Genomic DNA, 20,683 nt, shown 5'->3' on the forward strand with positions numbered 1-20,683 from the left:
CTAAACCAAAGTAAGTCATTTATAACTTGTTCCAATTTGTTTTGCATGATTTATTTTTACTCTGATTGTCGGTTTCATTTGGAGTTATTCTCAATCATTGGTATGTACAATGTAAGTTACATAAACTTTATTTTTAATTGCCTTTTAGTTCGACGCCAACAGTATCATGGGGATAGTTTTTTGATAATGTCATTGCTACCTTTCTTTGCTACCCTTCGATTATCATGACAATAAACTTGGAATTGATACGTACTTGGTTTCTTTTTTTTTTAATGCTCCTAATAACTAGCTGCACGTGACATCTCAAAGGTCACAATGATAAAGTTAAACTACCCGTGAGTATTGACAGGCTTCTCATTTCATCTTTCATATATTGCATTTCGGTTGATAATTATCCGAAAACGAAATGATTCGGGAACAGAACTGCGAGAACCCATTCACGTTAAAAATTAATTATATATTCTTAAATATTTCCAATGTCGATATCATTGGCTCTGACAGTGGTATACGAAACTTCGAAATTGCGACGTGAAAAGGTTTTAAACTTATCGGACAGGGTAGAAAGACAGGTTAAGAGTTTCGGTCAGCAGCTGGTTCCCCATCACTGCGACCAAACATATTTAGCTGAGGACATTTGATGTCGCCAACAGTTTAATCAGGTTTTCAATCAGCTGGTAAAAAATACGTGACTGTGTATCATAGTTGGAGTCCCGTCAACCGGACCACTCTTGCTCATGTATTCAGGCATGTCCAGACCTTCAGCTGACGTCAACAAGAAAAAAGCGGAAAAATCGATTTGGCAAACGGTTTTCATACTTATAACAGGACATAGGTTACACCCGACGATTCATTTGCAAAGGAGCAGCGAAGATGCAGATCTCTGTGCGTTTCACTTTAATTGTCGTTGTTGCCGCGGGTAAGTTCATCTTTTACCGCTCTACCTTAAGGTATTAATCAAAGGGTCTATAGGACACGAAAAACGTGGGTGTTTGCAAGGTATTACAAAACATGAAATGCAAGCGGTTGCAAAAATGTATCATTCTATTCCCGTCGTGGAGTTGATTTTGTTTAGTCTCGTTAAGGATGGCTTCGTTTTGTTCTTTTTCTTCTTCCCTCTGCTAGTTTTGTATGTTTTCGCATTGTTTCCTCGCAACGTCTATGGATTCTATGGTTACGGACCAACACGATGACACCCTGACTAAATTGAGTTTGGTTTTCAATCATCTTTATTTATCACTACACGTTCCATGCAGTTCTTGTCCCTGTCGGTAAAAATTTCTAGCAACTTGCTTTTCGAGTCTCTCGCCAACTCTTTCAAGTTAGGGTAAGACCTGCATCTTAGCGTACTTGTCGATCAGCGACATAAGGCGAGAGAAGCATTTGCTCCAGTTACTTAGATAACAGTTAGAATCGAGCGAGGAAAATAAGGCTTTGGCTGCATTGTAATATTACTTTCTATACAATAATATAACACGAATATACGACGAAATCAACAAAATGTATTAACTTTTGCAAAAGAGCGAAGCCAATCGAGGCGGGAGAAAATAAACATTAAAATAAATTCTTCAAAAGTAAGTTTGACTGGACAAAGGAGAAAGTCCAGGAGAGCATAAATTTCGTTTCTGATATTCTTGGGCTGATAGCACTATGAATCACGGACATGAAAATGACTAATCCGCATGAAGTAGAGTACGTGGCCGATGTCTTGTACCTTAACCATGTATTTAATCAATAACATATATCATTAAGTGGTCTTGCGTCTCAGAAGCAGCGAAAGCGTTTTGGAGCGCGACGGAGGAAAGGAGGAAATAAGTAGGATTTTTTCCGCACATCGAGCCAGACACGTTCTTCTACTCAAACTTCCCGAAATGATTGCTGCATAGTTTTTTTAGCAAAAGCAAACACCCTTGCAACGTTAAATTGTCCGAGAAGATCATGACACTAAACGATTGGCGAGAAGATCATGGCACTAAATATAGGAAAAGTCTTGTACCATCTGGTTTCACCTGACACAATCCCAATGAAACGATTCTTAAAAAGGGTGTAAGGCCAAATTTCAGCGTTAGTTTCGCTTCGGAAACGAAACGTGGTTGTTTGGTTTGCTAAAGAAAAATGTTTGAATTAAAGGACCTAAGCTACGCTCGAATAATTCATTTGCAAACTTGCTGATATACGACACTAGTTGAGAGAAATTCTCGAGAGATCAAGGCGTGAACTGCATTATAATTCTGCTTTCTCAGCACTTAATACTTTGACGCTAGGAGGAATCTTCTCAAATTGATGACTAGAGCTAGCGCTTCTCTGTGGTGTATATGTAACAGGGTCAAAGCTACTTGTCGTTTGAAGAAAGGGATACAGCACGATCTTAGGCTGTTACACAGATACAACGTCGACTGTATAGCGTGGAAGAGAAGAGATGTGTTCGGATACTGACCCCAGAATTAAAGTGTGTAATTTTCATGCTGTTTTGCGTAACTGATAAGAATCTGAAATTCTTTTGTTTTCTCCGACGAGGTTTCAAACATCGTATTCCACCACAACAAGCCAATCCGTGCACTGATGAAGGACTAAAGTGATGGCAAAATGTTATATTTTATGCTTATTGTTTTCACGTGTCCTGTGCATTAATAGGATCACAGAAAAAATTTATTCAGCAAGAGACTATTTCATCATCATTGACAGTCTGTTTGAGAAGGCTAATTTGCATTGTATGTTCAGTTTTGTTCTAATATTAAGATGAAAAAAAATGTAATTTAAATTTATTTGTCTGTCTTTTCCCGTTCCTAAGATGCCTTTCGTTTCTCATGCAAATCACGGACCTGAAAGCGATCACGTAGTGTAGATTACAATACCCTGTATTACACAATATCTAAACGCAAACATCCTTTATCATGTCCGCATGCTTGTTCAATGACGGATAAAGAGTAATATTACTAGCTAAGACCTTCCAAGTGGAGGTCTTAGGAAGTAAGCTTTAATACACAAATAAATTGTGTTTTCAGCCTCATCAGGTATCTTTCACTTCGATTCACTGTTTCAAACATACCTTGCTAATTTGACCCTGACGTTAACAAAGAACGACCCGCGTAATATAGTCCACGTCGTTACGGCCGATTGGCAAATACTCTATACTTGAACTACTTGCTTGGGTAAAAACATCCACCGCCTGCCTCTCATCACGCGCACTAAACTTCAATGCAATCTAAAAATTGTTCATGGTCTTTGAAAAAATTAACAAGTGCTTGTTTATTCCAGATTTCACGAGAAAAAGCATGTGATTACGTGTTAATAATATACATGGAAAAATACGAGACGGTTTATCATAATTAAACATAAGCAAAGCGCGCGCGTCAAGTGCAAAAATCATTTATTCAAACCTTGCTTTCGGTCAAAACAACCGCGTACGATCAAAATAATAATAAATTATGCAATGATATCTTCACATCTTTATGTTGCAAAAAAGTTCAAAGTCCGGCTAAACAGTTCAAGGAATTGTTCAGTCTGTGTCCTAATCACTTTCGATGAAATGGAATCGTCGTTTCCGAGGTTTAACCATGTTTGTTTTTAATTTCGGCGTGTGATCGCTCGAGCAAAGTGTTAAGCTGGGTCGGCTCGTAATTTTCGATTTCCTCGGCAATTCCCTTCTCTAAACACCACTTTTTCCAAATCGACAACCAAAAAGCAGTGCTTTTTACAGTGTTTTCGTTGTTTAAGCTGTTTTCCAGCTGCGGTGGCGAAAGAAAGCCTACTTAAAACACCGGCCATCGTTTCGCTCGCAAATTTTCAAATTTTGTTGCGACATCCAAGGCTCGCATTTGATTGGCTATCTGTGAGTTTCTTTGATTATTGACCAATCAGAATGTCTGATTTGTTTCTTTCTTCGCACTGAATTAACCCTCTTCTGCACTGAATTAACTCTCTTCTGCACTGAATTACCTGAAAACTGCATTTATCTTAACCAATCAGAACTAAGTAATTTTTCCATGTATATTATTAGCGTGATAACAATTTAGAGCGTTACATTCTTGTAATTATTAATTATTAATAATTATTATTATTATTATTATTAATTATAATAATTATTGTAATAATAATAATAATAATAATAATATTAATAATAATATCCTAATTACTTACTCCATATTCATAGAAATGACTCTCATAACAAACAGCTCACTTGTTTATTGACTTCCGTCAATTACTGCTCCCACAGCGTTTCTCGTTGAAAGCCATGAAGCACTCCCTCCTGTTGGGCAATGTACTTTCATGGAGTACTTTTGCGCTGGTCGAAAATGCGCCACATTTTTCTATAAAGGACTGCAAAAGGACCCCAACGGAGACTGTCTGTAAGTTCATTGAACTTTGAGGTGTTCTGAACGATGACTCATCCAACTGTAATATACCGCGGTATCTGTCAGGTCGCCTGTTCTGTTTATGGATTACAATTGACTCACACCCAAAAAATGCTTTAACTCCGTGGCTATCTTGTTTTCGTTCCAGTGCTAAGTTCAACCAAATGAAAGACTGTGTGGTGAAGGTGTCTAAGTATTGTGCTGACTCACTGACAGACAGCACCATCAGAAGAATTGTAGACGAGAGTTTTGACAGCAAAGAATGTTCTGAAGGCCCCGCTCTGATACCACCCTCGTCAGCGTCATCATTGCCTTGTTCCAGCTCTTTCGTCACTGAAGCAAACGCCTGTACAAGGACCTTCCGACAAATATTCGTCGCGGACAAATCGAATTCCTCTCTTTGCACGTGAGTTTGTGTAGACTATTTGTTTCTATACAATAAGCTTAATCATACACGCATTCTGATTGGTTGCAACGTGTGATGTAAACGCATAGATGACATCAACATTATCAAATATGCTTCTTTGTGATTTAAAACAAATTAAAGAGATTCCATGATACCATGGGTTTACTCAGAATGTATTTGCACTTGTTTGTTAAACATTGATTTATTCATGGTGATTGATTAGGGCGCAGTTGTGGAACAAAGAACAATTTTACATTTTTGTCTTAAGAATGTTCCCCCCCCCCCGACAAATTGAGAAATAACATTATATCTAGGAACAGGCGTAAAAATGTAGCAAATTTTCCTAAGACAAGACTCAAACTATTATTCCCAGTTCTTTTTTTTATCCGAGTGTGTTCAAAAAGCCTTGACTTTACGCATCGTTAACTTTAGAAGACATTTAAATCCACCGTATTTTTTTCAATTTAAAGCTCCGCGAAAAAACATTTAAAATTCAAAAAATTTGGAAGAGAAAAAGGACAAATAAAATTGCTCCTTGGTTGAGTATTACAAGAACAGTGAATATAAACAAAAATATTATGATCATTGCTAGTAGTAATAGAATTAACCGACAGATTAAGAAGGCCTTTTATGCAGACCCAGTAAACTGTCTAAAATTCAAGAAAAGGCCAATGAGCAAGTCACGTTATGAGGGTGACGCGAGTTTTACCGATCAGAGTTGGCTCGGCTTTGTAAACAGAAATAGATCGAAGTCAATGTAGTCTCAGATCCAAAACTGCACAACGAAGGAAACAGGCATATGTAGAATGACCTTATTAACTTTCATTGTTTCAGGGAGGAAGCCAAGCAGAAGAAGTGCCTAAAGAATCTGATCGATTCTGACTGCACCTTTTCCTTTGCTGAGAAAGAATTCTTGGACTTGTCCCTCGCTGACTACAATCCTTTCTGTGCAAACAATCGGGACCCTGGGGCGACCGGAAATGATCAGTGCTATGGCGTGAAAGACATCAGTGGACCCGCTGGCATTAATGCAGCCGCTGGCATTAAACCTGGTGTAATGCAGGCGCTTTTGTTAGTTTTCATGTCCGTTTGTCTCTTTTTCAACTGTTAAAGAGGTTTCCCTCTTCATCATTTTATTCCAGTTTGTAGACCTTTTAAATCAAGTTTGATGAGTTTTTGTACCGGCGAAGCCTTTGAATTAACTGTAAGCTTATCTTGAGTCTGAAAGATTTCCTTTAAGTAGTTGCCTTTTATTTCTTAACTGCTTGAGCGACCACTTTTTATAGAAGCATTTCAGAAATTAAAGATAATGAAAATGAAAATAGGTCTAAAAAACACATTCTTTTTTCAATCAATTTCGATCAAACTTATTTTTTTCACAATGGTCGTATTAGATTTTGCCCTGAGTCATGTATGTTAATGATATTTTGAATAAAGGAAATTAATAAGAAACCAAAGTGTTTCTTTGTTATCACAACTCACCCACGCCACCCAACTCATCTCTACTCTCTGCTATGACTGCTAGAAAAATGGTATTTCTGACGATTGAGTCTGCGAATAAGGCAGAAATAAAAATTTTGTCGGCACGAGAAACGACAAGACCTGGGCCTGAGGCCCGAGCACCATGAGTAATGATGCAGTGGTGTATAAGGGAGAGTATAGCACGTGATGTCCATCTAGGCCCCAGAACCAACCGTCCACCTCTGGCTGATGACAAATTTATCCTGGTTTGAAAACTTATTTTGTTTTACTGTGAAGCCTCGTAGGCTGCTAACTGCTCTGAGTTTGGGCCATGGTTCCTACTCAGATTTCCTGTCGTATTTTTTTCCCAAAGGAGTTTCCTATGACAGGTTTTTTTGGCCTCCATATATCCGTTTAGTAATGTCCTTGTTAGCGGTTGCCCATCTCTGTGAATCCCGACTTGGTGAAGTTTGCATGTATGTAATGCATACCTATTTTTGAATGCGTAGGGAGTTGACTGTATGTCAGGATTTTATATACCTCGGGTTAGTTCTCGTCAGGCTACCTTAAATAAACTTATTTGGTTTTCGTTACTGCGTTATTTGTTGTGTAGTGGAGACTAAATAGGCATTTTCAATACAACCTTTGCTGTAACATGCAGCTAAAAAGTAGCCAGTTTAAACGAAAAAGCAGTGTTTCCGGTCGTCATAACTGTTACATAATAGACGTACATATTTAGTAGCAGCGGAGGCTGAGGAGAGAAAGAAACGTGTACCAAGGGGGTGGGAGATGGTCAAATATAAGGAGAGGAATGGGGGTGGGGAGTGAATATAACTCTCTTCGCCTTTATCCGTTTTGAGGTCCTAAATGTAATAACTGTCCTAAATGTAATAAAGTCCTAAATGTAATAAAGTCCTAAATGTAATTAAGTCCTAAATGTAATAAAGTCCTAAATGTAATAAAGTCCTAAATGTAATAAAGTCCTAAATGTAATAAAGTCCTAAATGTAATAAAGTCCTAAATGTAATAAAGTCCTAAATGTAATAAAGTCCTAAATGTAATAAAGTCCTAAATGTAATAACATTTGGTCCTAAATGGAATAACGTTCGGTCCTAAATATAATAAGCCTCCTATGCAATCGTTTAACTGCGCTAACATTGAGTTGTTAAAGTGACAGCTGTTGCACCAAAGAATCCTCTTACCAATATTCATGGCATATTGCTCGCTCGCTGATATCAATCAGCGTCTTTTAATTTCCCAAAGACGTTGAGAAGTGTTGGCTACTAAAACTTATACTGATGTGCTTTTAGCATCAAATTGACGGACGCAAAAGCAATGAGAACGCTGATCAATAACTCTCTTTATATCATTGGCTTAGACTCTTACGGTGTAACAGAGGTGATTGATATCAGCAAGCCCGTAATGTGACATCACTGTCCCATCACTGCGACCCAACATATTTAGCTGAGGACATTTGATGTCGCCAACAATTTATTCAGGTCTTCCATTTTCTTGTAAAAAATACGTGACTGTATCATAGTTGGAGTCCGGTCTAGTGGGCCAGCGTTGCTCATGTAATCAGGCAAGCCCAGACCTTCAGCTGACGTCACCGAGAAAAAAGCGGAAAAATCGGTGAAGCAAACAGTTTTCATAATTACAATAGGACCTAGCTTTCTCTCGACAGTTCATTTGCAAAGGAGCAGCGAAGATGCAGATCTCTGTGCGTTTCACTTTAATTTTAGTCGTTGCCTTGGGTAAGTTCGTGATTCACTGCTCTACCTTTAGGTACTAGCCATAGGGTTTATAGAACACGAAAAACGTGGGTGTTTGCAAGGTATTACAGAACACGAAATGAACGCGGTTGCAAAAAAATTATCATTCTATTCCCATCGTGGAGTTGATTTCGTATAGTCTCGTTTCGGATGGCTTCGTTTTGTTCTTTTTCTTCTTCCCTTTGCTAGTTTTGTATGTTTTCGCATTGTTTCGTCGCGACGTCTTTGGATGGTAAGTTACGGACCAACACGATAACAACCTGACTAAATTGAGTCTGCTTTTCAATCACCTTTATTTATCACTGCACGCTCAAGCCAGCTCTCGTCCCTGTCGGTAAAATTTCTATCAACTTGCTGCTCGAGTCTCTATCCAAACTATTTGAACTCTTTCAAGTTAGGATAAGACCTGCATCTTAGCGTACTTGCCGATCAGCGACACAAGGCGAGAGAAGCATTTGTTCCAGATACTTAGATAATAGTAAGAATCGAGCGAGCAAAAGAAGGCGTTGGCTGCATTGTAATATTACTTTCTATGCAATAATATAACACGAATATACGACCAAATCAACAAAATTTATTAACTTTTGCAAGTAAAATACATATCCCTCCCGCAAAATAGCGAAGGCAATCGAGGCGGGAAGGAAATAAAAATTCAGATAAATTCCTCAATGATAAATTTTCACTGATTAAAAGAGGTGTCTGAGAGACCACAATTTCGTTTCTGATATTCTTGGGCTGATATCACTATGAATCACGGACACGAAAACGATCAATCCGCATGAAGTAAAGTACGTTGGCCAATGTCCTGTACCATATGCTTGGTCAATGAAATATATCATGAAGTGGTCTTGCGTCTCAGAAGCAGCGTAAGCGTTTTGGAGCGCGACGAAGGAAAGGAGGAAAAAGGTAGAATTTTTACCGTACATCAAGATAAACACGCTCTTCCATTCAAACTTCCCGAAATGATTGCTGCATATTTTTTTGGCAAAAGTAACGTTAAAATTGTCCAATATGTCTGTGATCAGTATTTTATGTTGCATAAGAAGGCATCTGGTTTGCAAAAGAGTAGTTCCACAACAATGATCCTGATGAAACGATTGGCGAGATTATGACACTAACTAGTATAGGAATAGTTTCGTTCCATCTGGTTTGATTCGACGCAATCCCAATGAAACGATAATTAAAAAGAGTATAAGACCAAATTTCAGCGTTAGTTTCGCTCCGGAAGCGAGACGTGGTTGTTTGTTTTGCAAACGAAAACTCTCGAACAATTCATTCGCAAAGGAGCAGCGAAGATGCAGATCTCTGCGCGCTTCACTTTGTTTCTCTTCGTGGCCGAGGATAAGTTCATCTTTCTTTTCCCAACTTTTTGGTAATAACCTAAACTAATTACATTCTACAATTGATCAAACAATTAGATGCGGAAAGTAATCAGTCGATTCCCACGTTGAAGCAATTTCGTTTAATTCCTTCTCGGAGGCTTTGTCTTCTTATTTCCTTCTTCCTCCTTGGAGTTTTGCTATTTTTTACACAGTTTCGTTGCAAAGCGGGGAGTTTGGTTTTTCAGTTTCGGATCTAATTGGAAGACGCCATCAGTAAATTGACTCTGATTTCATTGCAGTAACATTCTTTGTAATCATTTCCTACAATAAAACGATTATTGAAAATTATCTCTCCTTCACTTCTTTTTAGCTCTTTCAAGCTGTCCTCATTTAATTGTGTTTTTCCCAGACCTACATCTTGGCAAACTTGCCGATGTACGACACAAGTTGAGAGGAACATTCGTTATGCATACTTTGAGTATAGCGCTTTTCTGTAGTGCACATGCAACAGGGTCAAAGCTACTTGTCGTTTGATGAAAGGGATACAGGACGATCTTAGGCTGATACACTGAAACAACGTCGACTGTATAGCGTGGAAGAGAAGAGACGCGTTCGCATACTGACCCCAGAATTAAAGTGGGTAGTTTTCATGCTGTTTTGCGTAACTGATGAAGATCTGAACTTCTTTTGTATTCTCCGACGAGTTTTCAAACATCGTAAATCTCTTTATCTGTCTTTTTCTGTTCCGAAGATGCCTTTCGTTTCCCATACAAATCACGAACCTGAAAGCGATCACGTAGTGTAGCGCACAATATCCTGTATTGCACAATATCTTGTGGACGCAAACATCTTGTACCATGTCTGCATGCTTGTTCAACGACGGATAAAGAGTAATATTACTGGCTAAGACCTTCCAAGTGGAGGTCTTAAGAAGTAAACTTTAATACACGTACAAATTGCGTTTTCAGCTTCATCACGTATCTCTCACTTCGATTCACTGTTACAAACATACCTTGCTAATTTGACCCTAATGTTAACATAGAACGAACCGCGTAATATAGTCCACGTCGTTACGGCTCACTGGCACTATATTATAGAATATATATATTATAGAAGGAAGGAAGGGGCGGAGGGAGTTGGGAAGCTGGGCAGTGTAATCCAAGTCAAACACGTGCTTCTTCTCAAACATCCTAATGTGGATTCTGTACATTTCTCGGTACGCGGATTAAACTTCAATGCAATCTCAAAATTGTTCATTATGTTCGTGACCGATTTTTGAAAATGCATGTGTATGAGGATAGTTGCTGTGTGAAACATATGAAGTCTTACAAGATGACAAAGGAACTGTTGGTGAAAAGAACGCGAGACAGTATATTTGCTCTGAGAGATTTAATGCCGCACGAGCGTTAGTTTCCGGTCCGAAAGTGAAACTTGTGTGTTTAGGCGCGAATGGGAGGAGGAACAGATCCATGAACTTTTTTTGTTAGGGGATTGCTTCAAAGATTTCTACTCCCTCGAGGATGAGTTCCTTTTACAATATTTGCGTGATAACAAACCTGAGCTTTTAATTCCTTCCTAATTACTTACTTTACATTCATAAAAATCACTCTCATAACAAACGGCTCACTGATTTATTGATTTCTGTCAATCATTGCTCTTACAGCGTACTTTCATGGAGTACTATTGCGCTGCTCGAAAATGCGCCACATTTTTCTATAAAGGACTGCAAAAGGACCCCAAAGGAGATTGTTTGTAAGTTCATTAAAATCTGAGGTGTTTTGAACGACGATTCATCCAACTGTAACGCAATACCGCGGTATCTGTCAGGTCGCCTGTTCTGTTTATGGATTACAATGGACTCACAATTAAAAACTGCTTTAACTCGGTGGCTATCTTGTTTTCATTCCAGTGCTAAGTTCAACCAAATGAAAGACTGTGTGGTGAAGGTGATGAAATATTGTGCTGACTCACTGACAGACAGCACCATCAGAGGAATTGTAGACAAGAGTTTTAACAGCAAAGAATGTTCTGAAGGCCGCGCTCTAATAGCGCCCTCGTCAGCGGCATCATTGCCTTGTTCCAACTCTTTCGTCACTGAAGCAAACGCATGTGCGAGAACCTTCCGGCAAATATTCGTCGCGGACAAATCGAGTTCCTCTCTTTGCACGTGAGTTTGTGTAGACTATTTGCTTTTATACAATAAACTGAATCATACACGCATTCTGATTGGTTGCTACTTATGATGTAAACGCATAGATGACGTCAACGTTATCAACTATGCTTCTTTGTGATATAAAACAAATTAAAAAGATCCCATGATGCCGTGGGTTTACTCAAAATGTATTTGCATTTGTTTGTTAAACACTGATAAATTAATGGAGATGATTGATTAGGGCGCGGTTGTGGAACAAGGAACAATTTTACATTCTTGTCTTGAGAATGTTCCCCCCGACAAATTGAGAAATAACATTATATTTAGGAACAGGCGTAAAAATGTAGAAAATTTTCCTAAGACAAGACTCGATCTATTATTCTCAGTTCTTTTTTTATCCGGGTGTGTTAAAAAAAGCCTTGAATTAACGGATCGTTAAGTTTAGAAGACATTTAAATCCACCATATTTTGAAAGCTCCGCGAAATAAAAAAATAGTTTTAAAATCCAAAAAATTTGGAAGAGAAAAAGGACAAATAAAATTGCTCCTTGGTTGTGTATTACAAGAACAATAAATATAAACAGAAATATTATGATCATTGCTAATAGTAGTAGAATTAACCGACAGATTAAGAAGGCTCTTTATGTAGACCCAGTAAACTTATTAAAACGCAAGAAAATGCCAATTAGCAAGCCACATTAAGAAGGTGACGCGAGTTTTACCGATCAGAGTCGGCTTAGCTTCGTAAACCGAAATAGATCGAAATCAATGTAGTCTCAGATCCAAAACTGCACAATGAGGGAAACAGGCACACGTAGAATGATTTTGTTAAATGTCATTCTTTCAGGGAGGAAGCCAAGATGAAGAAATGTCTGAAGAATCTGATCGATTCTGATTGCACTATTTCCTTTACTGACCGAGAAGTGTTGGACTTGGGCTTCGCTGACTACTATCCTTTCTGCGCAAACGATCGGGACCCTGGGGCGACCGGAAATGATCAGTGCTATGGCGTGAAAGACATCAGTGGACCCGCTGGCATTAATGCAGCCGCTGGCATTAAACCTGGTGTAATGCAGGCGCTGTTGTTAGTTTTCATGTCCATTTGTTTCTTTTTCAACTGTTAAAGAGGTTTCCTTCTTCATCATTTTATTCCAGCTTATTAACATTTTTAGTCAAGTTCCTTCCCCTCCCCCCAAAAAAAGGCTTAGGCTGAGATTTTTACTTGTAAGGGACCGGTCAAGTTTTATAACCGTGTTGGGGATATGCGGAGGATTTTTTTTGCGACAAAGGAGCATTTACGTAATCTCCTCCATAAAGTACATAGCTTTTCTTTGATTCCCCTATATTATCAGCGGAGGATTTCATGATCTCCACCCCCCCCCCTTTTTTTCCCAACCACTTCGAAGAGCCAGTGTTACTATCAACTTCCTAACCCACAAATCGATAAGCTAAAGTTTTACAACAGTGCCATTAAGCAGAATACGAATCTCTTTTTAGTAGTAAAGATAGTGGATTCAAATGGTATCTCCTTGAACAACAGAAAATGTGAAGGCAGTGAAACACGAGATAAAGGATCTGTCAGATAAGCAAAACGATATTCTGAGAAACGTGAAGTAAGGAGTAGGTCAAAATACTACAAAATTAGGCGGCAGGCGTGGATGGTTGCAAGAGAAACGATGACTTTGTCAAGTGTGAGTCCCGCTTGGCCACAGTAGGTGACACCTGGGTTTTCGTAGCAGCTTCGTTATTATTCATCGACAGCGAGCGAAAATTCCTTTACAGAGAAGACCAAAACACTTTGCAATTGACAAGTTCATATATTTTCATGAAACTAAAGAACGAATCAGGCTTAGGCTCGAACACAATGAGTAACGACGCAGTGGTGTATAAGGGAGAGTAAAGCAGGTGATGTCCATCTTGGCCTCAGAACCAACCGTCCACCTTTGGCTGATGACAAGTTTATCCTGGTTTGAAAACTTATTTTGTGTAACTGTGAAGCCTCGTAGGCTGCTAACTGCTCTGAGTTTGGGCCATGGTTTCTACTCAGATTTCCCATCATATCTTTATCCCAAAGGGGTTTTTTCTGCCGGGTTTTTTCTGGTCTCTGTATAACCGTATAGTTATGTCCTTGTTAGCGGTTGCCCATCTCTGTTAATTCCGACTTGGTGAAGTTTGCATTTTAATAAAATATACCTATTTTTGAATGTGTATATCAGGATTGTATATGGTATATCAGTTGCGAATGTATGCATGTATGTATGCCTCGGGCAATATATGGCTCGGGTTGGTTCTCGTAAGGCTTCCCTAAATAAACTTATTTGGTTTTCATTACCGTGTTGTTTGTTGTGAGGTGGAGACTAAATGGACATTTTAAATACAAACTTTCCTGTAACATGCAGCTAATAGTGGCCAGTTTAAACGAAAAAAGCAGTGAAGAGTCAAGCTCGGACGAGGACTCTGCTAATAAATCGGACGAGGAGGTTATCGAAGGGTATTAATTTGTATAGGATGGCTGGCAGTTATGCAATCTTTCAAAATGTCCACACTCAACCCGGCTGTGCGCTGTTCTTTGAGCCCTCACGCATCGACATATTTCTGTTACCATTACCAATGTGTTTTACCCGCATTTCTTCATCACTGAAAGATAAGAAGAAAAAGGGTTTGAATATTTCCATTAACATGTGTATCGTCCGAGGCGGAAGATTGCATAAATTTATCCAGTTTGTTTTTGCTCTTAGTTACCTTCCTAGTTAGTCACTTGTGAGTTCAGTACGATTTAGTCATTCGTTTCATGATATTTAGATTGTAGTTACTGTATGAATTCAAAGTCTAGACTAAGTCTGAAGTTACTTTGCGTTGAGCTATCGTGAGGAGTCTCTGAATTGTGACTGCTTTGTTGAACCTCAAGTGGACGTGTTTTGTCTTCGCCAACACAAAAGTTCTTGGTTTGGCTCACGCAATAAATGAAGTCCTGCTGGGGTAAGTTCCGAAACACGACAAGGCAATGAAAGACCACAAACGGCCACGTGAAGGAGCTGAAATAACGACGAACGACGAGCCGCTTACGCGATATTACAACAGCGACAAAGCGAAAAGTGATATCGACAGCGACATTGGTATTTTAAAAATTAGACAGCGACTTTCTGCGTATTTGGGCAGTTGAAATTGTATTTTAAACAATTGTAACGTTTAAAGACTCACACAATTCGTTTAAACAGTCAGTGATTATTTACTAACTATTTATCTTTTTTTTTTTGGCCATGTTTCCGGTAGTCATAACTGTTACATAAGAGACGTACATGTTTAGTAGCAGCGGAGGCTGAGGAGAAAAAGAAACTTGTACCAAGGGGGTGGGAGATGGTCAAAAATGAGGAGAGGAATGGGGGTGGGGAGTGAGTACTCTCTTCGCCTTTCCCCGCTCACTCCCCCTGCCGCCGCCACAATCTCCAAATCAGACATGGCCGGTTAAATAAACGATTGCGAGCTTCCTACGTTAACTCGATCGGAGCTAAACCAAAATAAGTCAACTTTAACTTGGTACAACTTGTTTGCATGATTTATTGTTACTCTGATTATCGGTTTTATTTGGAGTAATTCCCAGTTAGTTTCGATCTCGGTATGTACAATGTAAGTTACATAAAGTTTTTTTCTTAATTGCCTTTTAGTTCCACGCCACCATATTATGCGAATATTTTTTGTTAATGTCATCGCTACGTTTCTTTGCTACCCTTTGATTATTGTGACAATAAACTTGGAATTGATACGTACATGGTTTCTTTTATTTTCTCGTCACCGCCAGTTCGTGTGTTCGTTTTCTTAAATGCTCCTTATAACCCGCTACACGTGACCTCTCAAAGGTCACAATGATAAAGTAAAACTATCCGTGAGTACTGACAGTCTAACGTGTAACCTGTGTCGTCTGGCTCTCTTCTCTCATCTTCTCATCGCATCTTTCATCTGCTGCACTCTCGTTGATAATTATCCGAAAATGAAATGTTTTAGGAACAGAACTGATACAACGCATTTACGTTAGACATCAATTCTATTTAACAAATAGATTCCAAGTTGCGGTGTGTCTGTTCAGTAATAGATCACAGAGGACGTCAAAATGTGGTAAGAACAAAAAAGTGGCACACGAGGCGCAGCCGAGTGTGTCACTGATGTTCTTACCACATTTTGACGTCCTCTGTGATCTATTACTGAACAGACGCACGGCAACTTGGAATCTATTTGTTTTATAGAATAAAGAATTAAAAAAAGGTTTTAATAATGACGTCATCTATACGTCTGTCCTCCAATAGATCATGAGTGAGAGCCAATCAGCAAACGTGCATAACTGAGCTTCTTGTATAAACTTAAATATTTCCAATGTCGATATCAGTGGCTCTGACAGCGGTATACGAACCTTCGAAATTGCGACGTGAAAAAGTTTTAAACTCATCAGACAGGGTAGAAAGACAGTTTAAGAGTTTTGGTACCGATTGCCAAGCGAGTTTCGGTCAGCAGCTGGTTCCCCATCACTGCGACCCAACATATTTAGCTGAGGACATTTGATGTCGCCAACAATTTATTCAGCTCTTCAATTTTCTTGTAAGAAATGCGTGACTGTATCATGGTTGGAGTCCAGTCAACCGGGCCAGCCCTGCACATATAATAAGGCATATCCGGACTTTCAGCTGACGTCACCGAAAAAAAAGCGGAAAAGTCGGTAAAGCAAACGGTTTTCATAAATATAATAGGACCTAGCTTTCTCTCGACAGCTCATTTTCAAAGGAGAAGCAAAGATGCAGATCTCCGTGCGTTTCAGTTTAATTTTCGTCGTCGCCGTGGGTAAGTTCATCATTCACTGCTCTACCTTTAGGTACTAACCAAAGGGATTATAGAACACGAAAAACGAGGGTGTTTGCAAGGTATTACAGAACACGAAATGCACGCGGTTGCAAAAATTTATCATTCTATTCCCACGTGGAGTTGATTTCGTATAGTCTCGTTTCGGATGGCTTCGTTTTGTTCTTTTTCTTCTTCCCTCTGTTAGTTTTGTATGTTTTCGCATTGTTTCGTCGCGACGTCTTTGGATGGTAAGTTACGGACCAACACGATGACACCCTGACTAAATTGAGTCTGCTTTTCAATCACCTTTATTTATCACTGCACGTTCAATGCATTTCTTGTCCCTGTCGGTAAAATTTCTAGCAACTTGCTGCTCGAGTCTCTCGCCAAGCTATTTGAACTCTTTCAAGTTAGGATAAGACCTGCATCTTAGCGTACTTGCCGATCAGCGACACAAGGCGAGAGTAGCATTTGTTCCAGATACTTCGATAATAGTTAGAATCGAGCGAGGAAAAGAAGGCGTTGGCTGCATTGTAATATTACTTTCTATTTAACAAATACATTCCAAGTTGCCGTGTGTCCGTTCAGTAATAGATCACTTTTGCAAGTAAAAAGCATATCCCTCCCGCAAAATAGCGAAGCGATCGAGGCGGGAAGGAAATAAAAATTAAGATAACTTCTTCAATGATAATTTTCACTGATTAAAAGAGGTGTCTGAGAGACCATAAATTTCGTTTCTGATATTCCTGGGCTGATATCACTATGAATCACGGACACGAAAATGATCAATCCGCACGAAGTAGAGTACGTTGGCCAATGTCCTGTACCATATGCTTGGTCAATAAAATATATCATTAAGTGGTCTTGCGTCTCAGAAGCAGCGAAAGCGTTTTGGAACGCGACGAAGGAAAGGAGAAAAAAAGTAGGATTTTTACCGTACATCAAGCCAAACACGCTCTTCTATTCAAACTTCCCGAAATGATTGCTGCATATTTTTTTGGCAAAAGTAAACACCCTTGCAACGTTAAAATTGTCCAATATGTCTGTGTACAATATTTTATGTTGCATAAGAAGGCAGCTGTTTTACGAAAGAGTAGTTCAACAACAATGATCCTGATGAAACGATTGGCGAGAAGATCATGACACTAAATAGGAATAGCCTTGTACCATCTGGTTTGACCTCACGCAATCCCAATGAAACGATTATTGAAAAGAGTATGAGGCCAAATTTCTGCGTTAGTTTCGCTCCGGAAGCGAAACGTGGTTGCAAACGAAAACTGTTTGAATTAATGACCTACGCTACGTTCGAACGATTCATTCGCAAAGGAGCAGCGAAGATGCAAATCTCTGCGCGCTTCACTGTGTTTCTCTTCGTGGCCGTGGATAAGTTCATCTTTCTTATTCCAACTTTTTGGTAATAACCTAAACTAATTACATTCTACAATTAACTTCGTGAAGTTGATCAAACGATTAGATGCGAAAAGTAATCAGTCGATTCCCACGTGAAAGCAATTTCGTTTAATTCCTTCTCGGAGGCTTTGTCTTCTTATTTTCTTCTTCCTCCTGGGAGTTTTGTTAGTTTTTACATAGTTTCGTTGCAAAGCGGGAAGTTTGGTTTCCTAGTTTCGGATCTAATTGGAAGACGCCATCAGTAAATTGACTCTGATTTCATTGCAGTAACATTCTTTGTAATCATTTGGCACTTGTAACTCGTCTTTCCCCTCCAATAAAACGATTATTGAAAATTATCTCTCCTACACTTCTTTTAGCTCTTTCAAGTTGTAGTCGTTTAATTGTGTTTTTCCCAGACCTACATCTTGGCAAACTTGTCGATATACGACACAAGTTGAGAGAAACATTCGTCAATCAACTGGAGAGATTAGGGTGTGAACAACATTGTAATTCTGCTTTCTCAGCAATAAATACCTTAACGCTAGCAGGAATCTTCTCAAATTGATGACTAGAGCTAGCGCTTTTCTGTAGTGCACATGCAACAGGGTCAAAGCTACTTGTCGTTTGATGAAAGGGATACAGCGCGATCTTAGGCTGCTACACAGATACAACGTCGACTGTATAGCGTGGAAGAGAAGAGACGCGTTCGCATACTGACCCCGGAATTAAAGTGGGTAATTTTCAAGCTGTTTTGCGTAACTGATAAAGATCTGAACTTCTTTTGTATTCTCCGACGAGGTTTCAAACATCGTACTTCATCACAGCCAGCCAATCAGTGCACTGATGAAGGACTGAAGTGATAGCGAAATGTTAATTTTATGCTTATTGTTTCCACGTGTCCTGTGCACGAGTAGGATCATAGAAAAAATGTATTCAGGAGGAGACTATTTCATCATCATTTCATTGTCAGTCTGTTTGAGGAAGCTAATTTGCATTGTATATTCAATTTTGTTCTAATGTTCAGATGAAAAAATTTATAATTTAAATTTCTTTATCTGTCTTTTTCTGTTCCGAAGATGCCTTTCGTTTCTCATACAAATCACGGACCAGAAAGCGATCACGTAGTGTAGAGCACAATATCCTGTATTGCACAATACCTTGTCCACGCAAACATCTTGCGGTACCATGTCCGCATGCTTGTTCAATGACGGATAAAGAGTAATCTTACCAGCTAAAACCTTCCAAGTGGAGGCCTTAGGAAATAAGCTTTAATACACGAACAAATTGTGTTTTCAGCTTCATTACGTATCTTTCACTTCGAGTCACTGTTACAAACATACCTTGCTAATTTGACCCTAATGTTAACATAAAACGACCCGCGTGATTTAGTCCACGTCGTTACGGCTCACTGGCAAATATTCACTATTTGAACTACTTGCTTGGGTAATAACATCCGCCACATTCCTCGTCATATTGACGAGTAAATTACTTCCCAGAGGCGTCGAAGCGTTTTGGACAAAGAAGAGGGAAGGAAGGGGCGGGGGGAGTTGGGAAGCTGGGCAGTGCAATACAAGTCAAACACGCGCTTCTTCTCAAACATCCTAATGTGGATTCTGTATATTTCTCGGCACGCGGATTAAACTTCAATGCAATCTCAAAATTGTTCATTATGTTCGTGACCGACTTTTGACAATGCATGTTTATGAGGATAGTTGTTTTGTGAAACATATGAAGTCTCACAGGATGACAAAGGAACTGCTGGTGAAAAGAACGCGAGACAGTATATTTGGTCTGAGAGATTTTATGCCGCACGAGCGTTAGTTTCCGGTCCGAAAGTGAAACTTGTGTGTTTAGACGCGAATGGGAGGAGGAACAGATCCATGAACTTTTTTTTGTTTGGGGATTGCTTCAAAGATTTCTACTCCCTCGAGGATGAGTTCCTTTCACAATATTTGCGTGATAACAAACCTAAACTTTAAATTCCTTACTAATTATTTATGCCGCAAGAGCGTTAGTTTCCGGTCCGAAAGTGAAACTTGTGTGTTTAGGCGCAAATGGAAGGGAAACAGATCCATAAACTATTTTTGTCAGGGGATTGCTTCAAAGATTTCTACTCCCTCGATGATGAGTTCCCCAACACCTCCCCCCCTTAATGCTCCCGGCTTTTACAATATTTGCGTGATAACAATCTAGAGCGTTACATTCTATCCTAATTACTTACTTTACATTCATAAAATCACTCTCATAACAAACGGCTCACTGATTTATTGATTTCTGTCAATCATTGCTCTTACAGCGTTTCTCGTTGGAAGCCATGAGGCATTACCTAGTATTGGCCAATGTACTTTCATGGAGTACTTTTGCGCTGCTCGAAAATGCGCCACACTTTTCTATAAAGGACTACAAAAGGACCCCAAAGGAGACTGTTCGTAAGTTCATTAAACTTTGAGGTGTTTTGAACGACGGGTCATCCAACTGTAACGCAATACTGCGGTATCTGTCAAGTCGCCTGTTCTATTCATTGATTACAATAGACTCACACCTAAAAAATGCTTTAACTTCGTGGCCATCTTGTTTTCATTCCAGTGCTAAGTTCAACCAAATGAAAGACTGCGTGGTGAAGGTGGTGAAGTATTGTGATGACTCACTGACAGACAGCACCATCAGAAGAGTTGTAGACAAGGATTTAAAGAGCAAAGAATGTTCTGAAGGCCGCGCTCTAATACCGCCCTCGTCAGCGTCATCATTGCCTTGTTCCAGCTCTTTCGTCACTGAAGCAAACGCCTGTACAAGGACCTTCCGGCAAATATTCGTCGCGGACAAATCGAGTTCCTCTCTTTGCAAGTGAGTTTGTGTAGACTATTTGTTTTTATACGATAAGCTTAATCATACACGCATTCTGATTGGTTGCTACTTATGGTGTAAAGGCATAGATGATGTCAACGTTATCAACTATGCTTCTTTGTGATTTAAAACAAATTAAAAAGGACTCATGAT

The 20,683-nt window shown here is 39.3% G+C and overlaps 3 protein-coding genes across 3 annotated transcripts in view; all 3 read left to right on the forward strand.

Moving 5' to 3' along the window:
• Window positions 1-778: 778 nt before the first annotated feature.
• LOC131780520 (uncharacterized) lies at window positions 779-6,173 on the forward strand. Its single transcript, XM_059097117.2, has 4 exons — window positions 779-916; window positions 4,214-4,346; window positions 4,501-4,758; window positions 5,593-6,173. Exons 1-4 carry the CDS (start codon window positions 871-873, stop codon window positions 5,867-5,869), a joined length of 714 nt encoding a protein of 237 aa, XP_058953100.2. The 5' UTR covers window positions 779-870; the 3' UTR covers window positions 5,870-6,173.
• A 1,761-nt stretch (window positions 6,174-7,934) lies between these two features.
• Window positions 7,935-12,659, forward strand: LOC136277076 (uncharacterized). The gene is made up of 3 exons (XM_066158724.1): window positions 7,935-7,973; window positions 11,223-11,480; window positions 12,312-12,659. Exons 2-3 carry the CDS (start codon window positions 11,239-11,241, stop codon window positions 12,586-12,588), a joined length of 519 nt encoding a protein of 172 aa, XP_066014821.1. The 5' UTR covers window positions 7,935-7,973; window positions 11,223-11,238; the 3' UTR covers window positions 12,589-12,659.
• Window positions 12,660-15,975: 3,316 nt separating this feature from the next.
• LOC131786405 (uncharacterized) overlaps window positions 15,976-20,683 on the forward strand; it is a 5,975-nt gene continuing 1,267 nt past the window's right edge. The window contains exons 1-3 of the mRNA XM_059103460.2: window positions 15,976-16,294; window positions 19,983-20,115; window positions 20,273-20,530. Coding sequence (XP_058959443.2) covers window positions 16,249-16,294; window positions 19,983-20,115; window positions 20,273-20,530 — 437 coding nt within the window. The 5' untranslated portion in view covers window positions 15,976-16,248. The remainder of the gene's footprint in view (window positions 16,295-19,982; window positions 20,116-20,272; window positions 20,531-20,683) is intronic.

This window comes from Pocillopora verrucosa, chromosome 11 (assembly GCF_036669915.1).
Source record: "Pocillopora verrucosa isolate sample1 chromosome 11, ASM3666991v2, whole genome shotgun sequence".
NCBI lineage: Eukaryota > Metazoa > Cnidaria > Anthozoa > Scleractinia > Pocilloporidae > Pocillopora > Pocillopora verrucosa.